Source organism: Typha latifolia, chromosome 9, assembly GCF_019914945.1.
Source record: "Typha latifolia isolate L0001 chromosome 9, TyphaL0001v2, whole genome shotgun sequence".
Lineage (NCBI taxonomy): Eukaryota > Viridiplantae > Streptophyta > Magnoliopsida > Poales > Typhaceae > Typha > Typha latifolia.
The window spans coordinates 4,962,489-4,971,193 of NC_133094.1; the positions used below are offsets into that span (position 1 = coordinate 4,962,489).

General features: G+C 33.9%; 1 protein-coding gene across 1 annotated transcript; it reads left to right on the forward strand.

The window, feature by feature from the left end:
- The first annotated feature begins 2,817 nt into the window (after positions 1 to 2,817).
- On the forward strand, positions 2,818 to 3,944 carry LOC140795297 (transcription factor MYB54-like). The gene is made up of 2 exons (XM_073147794.1): positions 2,818 to 3,195; positions 3,352 to 3,944. The coding sequence occupies exons 1-2, from the start codon at positions 3,054 to 3,056 to the stop codon at positions 3,837 to 3,839; spliced, it is 630 nt and encodes a 209-aa protein (XP_073003895.1). The 5' UTR covers positions 2,818 to 3,053; the 3' UTR covers positions 3,840 to 3,944.
- The last annotated feature ends 4,761 nt before the right edge of the window (positions 3,945 to 8,705 follow it).

Consider the following 8,705-nt stretch of genomic DNA (forward strand, 5'->3'; position numbering starts at 1 on the left):
GCGGGTGAGCATCTTAATTTATCATCTCAATCTAATACGATTTCTTTTTTAAATCAAATGGAAATTGCATATACCGCTCTGCGTTTTAATATAATTATAGTTTACATCTTATATTTTTACTATTTATAAATCGAGCCTTATGATTTAGTAAATATGTAGATTTAGACTAATACCATAAAAATATTCCGTTAAGTTGAGATATTTTATTTTTAAAATAACTAAAATGCCCTTATTTTTAAAATAACTAAAATGTCTTTAATATGACTTAATTAAGGGTATTTTCATAATATTTTTAGTATACTTAACTTAACTCAAAGATTTAGTTAAGTTTAATTAACTAATCTAGCGGTAGGATATTTTCTGCACATATTTACTAAATTATAGGGCTTGATTTATAAATAATAAAGATGTAGTATGTAAATTATAATTTTATTAAAAGACAGGGTGTTATATGCAAATTTTCATAAATCAAATGATTCTGTTGGCATGTGCATTCTTGTCCTATTAGCTATATGTCAAGGAGGGAAAAAGAGGAAGCAGTCTTCATCTATCATCTGCAATGTATATCAGTAGATTATAGCTTTGAAGAAGAGTTATCCCTTTCACCCTTATGGGACATGCCATCTGAATAGAGGTAAACAAAGATAGACAGGTTACCCATACATCTCTCTTGATGCCATTCTTTCACGCCACAAACGTTTGGAAACTTGCAAAGTATAACAAGCAGAAGGTGATAAGAAAGGCTAGTCTCACTTAGAAAAAAGAAACCTAATTGACCATTAACTATTTCTACTTCCTTGAATTATAGAATAAAAGAGAAGAAAATCCTAAACCCACCAACAGTACATGTTTAGCACAAGCCAATATTCATTGGTCATGATTCATAAAATTGGGAGGTTTTATCAAAATAGTTAGTTATGATGAACTTGTAGCATTGTTGGGGAGATAAGTGGTGAAGCCCTTCCTTTTCGGAAGGTTAAGAAGGAGAGTTTCATTTAGGCTCTCTATCGTCCAACTTAGCTCTCCCTTCTCATCATTTTAGTAGGCTTCTGTACTAGATAACTAAATTTTATCTCTGTTTGACCAATCGATCTCACAGTCAAGTTCAATTCCGGAGATTTGTGTTTGTGAAATTTCACATCTCCTATTAATAGGTAGGACCTGGTCATCTCTAGAAATAGAGACCTTTCTAGGATTCGTCGAGAGCAGAGGAGCAATAAGCGGTGTTGAGAAAGTCCAAGGGACAAAGAAATAGTTGTCGTATTTCCACAGCCAAGAAGTTTGTTTTATGAAGATGAATAGCATTGAGTGTGTCAGTGTTAGCCTATTGTGGCATCTTTCTATGGAAGGGTTGGTCCATTTATCTAATATAACTTTCAAAGATGGCTAGCCCTATTGTCTAGTCTATAGACTATGAAATTATCTGTCCTCTTTTTTACTACCCATCTATCTCATTCCACAATCTAAAAGTTTATGCTTAAATTTCTACCCAATTTTCTCATCTATCACCTATCTTCTATCACTTTGCCTATCTAATTACATATTTACAAGTATGCAAATGTGTTGTAACTTGAAGGTTGGGGGTAGTCAAGTAGGGCTAGGCTGACCCAAATAGGAAGGTGGCTCCATCTAGCCTTGGTGCACATGCAAAGCTGATCTAGCTTGAGCGCTCATCTTAGCCTATAGATGGTGAGTCTGTGAGCCGTCGGTGGCTCTCATCACCTAAGAATATGTGAAGGCAGGTTGTGGGTGGAGTCAGGCTTGTACAACTTTGAGAGGGAAGCCCTAGAAATAGGGAGTTGTGAAAGATGCAACCAAGCATTGGAGAGTCCAATTATGAAAGAAAAGCCGAGAATCTTGTGGTTTTGGGGCTTTCGGTTGGATGGAGGCATGTGGCTAGGTAGTGGGCATACACATGGACTAGCAAACAATGATACTAAGGTTGGTGGCTAAGGTTGTGATGTGGCCATATTTGGAGAGACGGCCTTTGTGACCCTTGAGAAAGCAATGATCACGAATAGCTAATTGCCTTATAATTCGACTAAATATGAAACCTTCAAGTAGCACCTCTACTCTCACAAAGATCAATGACTACTTTGATCTCCACCAAAAGTGTAAGATGGCCTCCAAAAGTCTTGTTAACTCCTCTCACGACCTTTCCCTTTTATAGATTCTAAATGAATAGAGGTTTACCATATTCCAACTCAAATCCGAGCAAAATAAGTCAAAGATTTGTCAGCGTGTTCAAACATCAGAGCATTCCATACGAATCATGTTCAAATATCTTCAAACGCAAAGAGCAGCACTATTCATCCATTCAAACCACACTATTCATCTATTCAAATGGTGTTATTCATCACTTTGAATGTTTCAACAAAATTTTCTTCTTTTTTAACTTGTTTTTTTATCAAATGTTGTGCCACAACTCATGCATGATTAATTAAGAAAGATACATTATGAATAATTTTGTTTGGTCACGAATTTAATTGCCAATTAAATATGAAACCCAACAATATGCATGTCTGCATGCATGCATTTATACATGCGTGCTTGCGTACTATGCTCGCCCATGTCTGTGTGTGGAACTTCTATATCTAGAGAGAGAGTTTTGGGAAAAGGAGTTTTAAGGAAGTCAGTTGAGTGGCATATTATTGTAGGAAGGAAGTTACGAGGGTTTGGTGGAAGTTGATAGAGAAGGGTATGCAACCAATGACGCCAAGCCACGCAAGCTACACCGAGTTTCGAGACACAAAAACTCAAACAGTAATCCCACAAATGATTAACTCCCCACCCCACTCCCACCCCATTCTCATTCTCATTCTCATTCTCATTCTCATTCTCATTCTCCTTCTCCTTCTCCTTTCCCCTTCACTCCCCCTGTCGTGCAAAGCCAACAAAAGAGACTGGCCATCCAAACCCTAAATACCAACCACCTCGATCCCATCCCCTCTACCCTCTACCCTCTACCCTCTACTTATTCCCTGCCCTTTTGGTGCATAAATGCCATGGTGGATCTTCCTGCATGAGAGCTTGTATGAAGAGACGCTGCACCGATGACCGGCAGCGGCGACACCGGCAAGCCATGCCAGCGTGGACACTGGCGGCCCGGTGAGGACGACAAGCTCCGAAGTCTCGTCGAGGAGTATGGGCCTCAGAACTGGAACTCCATTGCAGATATGCTTCCCGGGAGATCAGGTTAGAATCAATGATAATATTTATCATTAATTATGTTACGGGAGTGAATTAATGGAGCATGCAAGTCAACAACTTAGGGCGTAAACGATGAAATATATAATATTTTTTCCCGAAACTTTTAATATGTTCATGCAGCTTCATCTTGAACACTTTTAGGTAAGAGCTGCAGATTGCGATGGTTCAACCAACTAGACCCAAGGATCAACAAGAGGCCATTCACAGACGAAGAGGAAGACCGGCTCCTCGCCGCACACCGAGTTCACGGCAACAAGTGGGCGCTCATCGCACGGCTCTTCCCCGGCCGGACCGACAACGCCGTCAAGAACCATTGGCATGTGATCACGGCTAGAAAGCAAAGAGAGCGATCTAGGATCTTAACTAAGCGATGCTGCTCGAATTCTCTCATGCTATTAACTTCACGAGATATTTTTGATGTGAAACGCACGTATAGGAGTCCTTATTCCAATACCTCAACTGGATGCTCTTCTCTCAATGATGTGAAAAGCTCTGAAATGGTTAGGTTTGAGGATAGTTTGATACTGAACGTTGGAGGTCATGACAAGGATCAAGGCTATGGAGATGAGTCTTTGAGAAGCGAGGATGTGCCTTTCATAGATTTTTTAGGTGTTGGTGTCACTTCCTGATTCCAATTAATTATCATGGAAATTAAAGAGGCAGAAGAAATATTAAGATGTAACCAAGCAGATGCTGTGATCTTTCTTAATTGAAGAGGGATGTTAATTAGTGAAGGTAGCTATTTAATTATTTCAAGGATATATTAATCCCTTATCTATTTGTTGCTTTTTATAGGTTCCCTCTTCCTTCTCTCTCTCTAGATTCATGCATGCGTACATGTTTTTAAGTGTATGCTTGCATGAATATAAAAGCTTTTTTTGTGTGCATATATACCCTTCATACCCCTCTAAATTTGATATTTATATTTTCACCCTATAAAACCGGCCCTTATTTTTTATATGGATAACCCCTGGAGTTAATTACCTGTTAAAATTTAAACAATTCAGATATAAAAGGATGATACTATCTTTATTCTAGGTTTTATAAACTTTTCTTAGTCAAGGGTTTTTTTATTCTTTTTCTATTAAATTATTGAGATTTAACTTAAAAAAAATAATGGGTGAGTATCTAACTATTGTGTTATCACTAACTTTTCTTATATATATATATATATATATATAGCTGATCCCAAGTAATTAAGAAGTAAGATGCTATTACTATTTTTTTTAATACCTTTTCTTATCATTGTTAGGTTAAGACATGGCTCATGGTGTAATTTTCAATATCTCTTTTGGGATGGATGGGTTTACAAATATATAGCCAAGAAATTATGAATTGAAAATTAATGAAGTAAAACTAAGTCGATAATATAAAAACTAATGCTGGTGTGAAATGATTTAAAAAATCGACTCACCAATTCTTTTTTTATTTATTTATTTTGGATACAATATAGAAATTTTCAGAAAAATAATTCTTCTATCTCATTCTGATTAATAGTCAGAAATCTTGAGAATTATTCTACCTTCTCATTGCAAATTCATGAGGACTATCTAATTTCTCAAAATAAAAAAGAAAAAAAAAAGCAACTCATCTAACCCTCTTAATGAAACATATATTGATAGCAAGTAAGAAATAAGATACCATTATATATATACATCCACCATGACCGTTTTCCTTGTCTTTTCTTTTTCTTTAAATTATTGCAAACAATTAAAGCCTTTGACTAAAGTGTGGACAGGGAAAGGGAAATCTAAGAGAAAGAGTCAAGATACCAAAGTTGATTGAACTCTTCAGTCATCATTCGAAATAGAAAGAAACTTACTTTTAATCTCATGTGCATTGTATTTATCAACTTTTTCTAATAATAATTTACCTTTGTCTGAGGCTTCAAGGTTCTTGAAATGGTTGACAAGGTTGAAGATAACCTTCTATGACTTTTATAGCACAAGCTAGGTTGTATCGTTTACGCATTCAAAACTTTCTGCTAGACGTAAAGTAACAAATTATATATATAAATATATATGTAGCCATTTTCTTGATAATGTCATAGGGCACTACCAGTTGAAATAACTAAACCCCCAGTTATTTATAATGCAAGTATATATAAGAGACATTTGTATCAATTTTTTTTATTTAAATTTAGCTCTTAAAAACTAGTGCATCTATTTTCTAAATTAGATGCACATCTTTTTTATAATAGATTATATATAATTTAAATAGGAGGTACACACAAAAGCCCATCTTTACTATTACTAATATTTAAAGGCTTCTCAATGCAAGTAGCCCAATATATGCTCTATAATTATATCTGTCTCACAAATATAATTTTAAATATTATTTAAATAAGAAATTAAAACAAACTGAATCTATCAAGAGAGCTGATTAGTACTTTAGATGTGACGAGGTAAGAAATGGCAGGACTAATTTTTCTTTTCTTTTATTAGAGAGAAAAGTGAAAACTCAATGATATCTAAGTTAAATAATCCCGCTGCGATTAAAACCTGGAAACAATCATGTAATATAAATCTCTTTAAGCATCTGAGCACAATAATGTTGGCGGCTAACTTTATTAATAGTGCTTGATGTTATGTTCAACCTCTAGCTAATAGATAATAAAATTGTGGTAAGAACTCCATCAGCATGCATACATATATATATATATATATATATATATAGGGAGAGAGAGAGAGAGAGAGAGAGAGAGAGAGAGAGAGAGAGAGAGAGAGAGAGATCAGTTATCTAATTTGTTGATGATAGTGAGATCCTACCAGAAGTCCCGACAAACACTAACAACGTCATATTAATTGGATCTACAAGAAACTATTCAGATTGATCATCCTTATCTTAAGATATTGTAGGAGTGACAGAGAGATATCTATTGGTGATATTTCTCTTTCAATGGTGGACAAATACCTCTTATAATTCATTCTTATGGACAGTGTTCATTGCAATCATGAAGTGAGTTGTTGAATTTCTATATGAAACAAATTTAAAAAGAAGCCAATTTCCTTCTCTCTTTTTTTTCTTTGCCTCAAAATGCATTGGCAAGTGTCATAAATTTATCAATTTCCCAATATCTTGCTCCTCATAGATTGCGCATAAATCAGAATGTCACCCATAAGTTCATTTCTCAGTACTCCAACCACTACTAAGTATTATATTAAGCCCCCCAAAATATAACCATTTTTCTCATACATCTTCTAAACTCTTTTTTAAGAATTTTTCTACAACATAGACCTCTGAATTAAGTGGCTTATGTGAATATATTTTTTTAGCTCGAAGGGTTCTTGTGGGTAAAATAAATTCCAGAATGTGTACGTAGAAAGCGATAAAAATTTAGATGGGCTAAGTGTAATTACCCTGTAATATATACTAGGATGTCAAGCCTGCTCGAGCTCACCTTATATCTGAACTGATTCAAGCATAAGTACAAAACCTACTTGTGAACTACCTGATGTGGTTCAAGGTTAATACAATTCAAGCCAAGCTCAAGCTTGATTCGGACTCGAATTAGGTTTGATTTGAAATAGTCTTGAATCTACTTAAAAGATGTCTTCTAAATAATATCTTTATGGCTTCAAAATTGAATACTTCTATTGCATAAAAAAAACTCTCATATTTACCTTGATTTTGGGGTTTATATATGAATTACCTAAGATAATAAGGATGTTTGATCATAATTATCAAAATCGGACTAGATCGATGAATCGGTGAACCGACCACCAAATCGGTATGGTTTTTTTTATTATAACGGATAAGTAATCCATCCGGTGGAAATCGACTGACCCGGTGGTTAAACTAGAAAACCGTACAACCTTGTTGAGTTTTGGTCAACTAGCTGAGTTAACTATTTTTGTAAAATTAAATAATTATCCTTATTATTTAATTATTCTATTCTATATCCTAATGCTATATTAGTCTTAAAATTTTAAAAATATTTAGTTTATAATATATCTGTTATTTTTAATTAGTTTGTTTTTTCATATACCCTTGAAAAGTCTCTTATTTACTTGTATATCTATCTAAAGTTCATATTTACATATATATCTCTCAAAATATAAATTTTTTACATGGATACTTTTTAAAATGCTTATTTTTTGCGTGAATACTACTTAGAATAAACTATAATTAAAATTTGAACAATTTAAATATAAAAAGACAAAAATATCATTATTCTTGTTTTTAAGTATTTCTCTTAGTTAATATATTTTTATCTTTTATACTAATAACTTAACTTAGAAATAATCATGAGAGTATCTATATAAATAATATTTTTTAGGGTTATACATACAATTATGCTACCTTTATAGATATTTATTTATTTTGACAATTATTTAGATATATTCATATATTATGTTATAAAAGACTAACAATCTAGCTTGGTGAACCACTAGTTGAATAAATAGCTCAGTGAACTAATCTCTGACCAAGTCAATGTTCGATCTGATTCTGATAACTATGTGTATGATTGTATTTTTTTTTATTTTTTGAAAATACTTCACATGTCATTTTGATGGTTGTTAGTAAAACTATGATCTTTTTGCCCAACATTAGCACTTCTAAGGTCTGGTGTGGGGATGTCGGGGCTCAATTAGCCCTGAATTACTAGCCAGACTTACCAAGCATTAACCCAATCTACAATGATGACCTTGTTCACAATTGAAGAGTTGAGAAAAGCTTTGTGGTCCATGCTGACTAGAAAGGTCCATAGCCCTGATTTCCAAGTTGAATTTTATCATAATTATTAGGATATAATTGGTTTGGACCTTTTAAATTCTTTGATTAATTTTCAAAACTTGTTCTTTCTTCCTGCGCAGCATATTTAACTTTCAGTTTGAAAAAGCCTAATCCAGTCAGGGTGGTGGACTTTAGGACTATCTCTCTTTGTAATGGGAATTATCATACCCTAGCTAAATTATTAGCTGATATGATTAAGCCCCTCCTCTCAGGTCTGATAAGTTCTGAGTAGACAAGCTGTATGGCTAGCCAACATATTCATGATATAGCTATTGCATATGAGATAAGTAATTACATTAACTCCTCTAAATGCAAAAAGAATTATATTATGATTAAGGTAGAGACTTAGAAAAAGCTTATGATTGATTGAATTGGACTACTATATCTTCTATCTTGCATGCTATGAACTTTCCTATGAACTTTGTTAAGTGGATTGATGCTTGTCTTTGCTCTCCTATGTTTTCGACCTTGATAAATGGGTCACCCTCTGAGTGGTTTAAAGGGGAAAGAGGTATTAGACAAGGAGATCCTTCTCTCCTTATCGATTTATTTTGGTTTCTAAAATATTCATGTCTTATGAAGCATGAGATTTCTATCGGTAATATTAGCCCCATTAAATTTGGAAACAATGTTAATATTAGCCACTTAATGTATGCTGACAATCTGCTCTTAGTCGTCAAGGCTTGTCCTTAGGTGTGTACTGCCCTAGTTAATATGTTTGATAACTATGAAAGAATTACTAATCTATGGAAGAATAA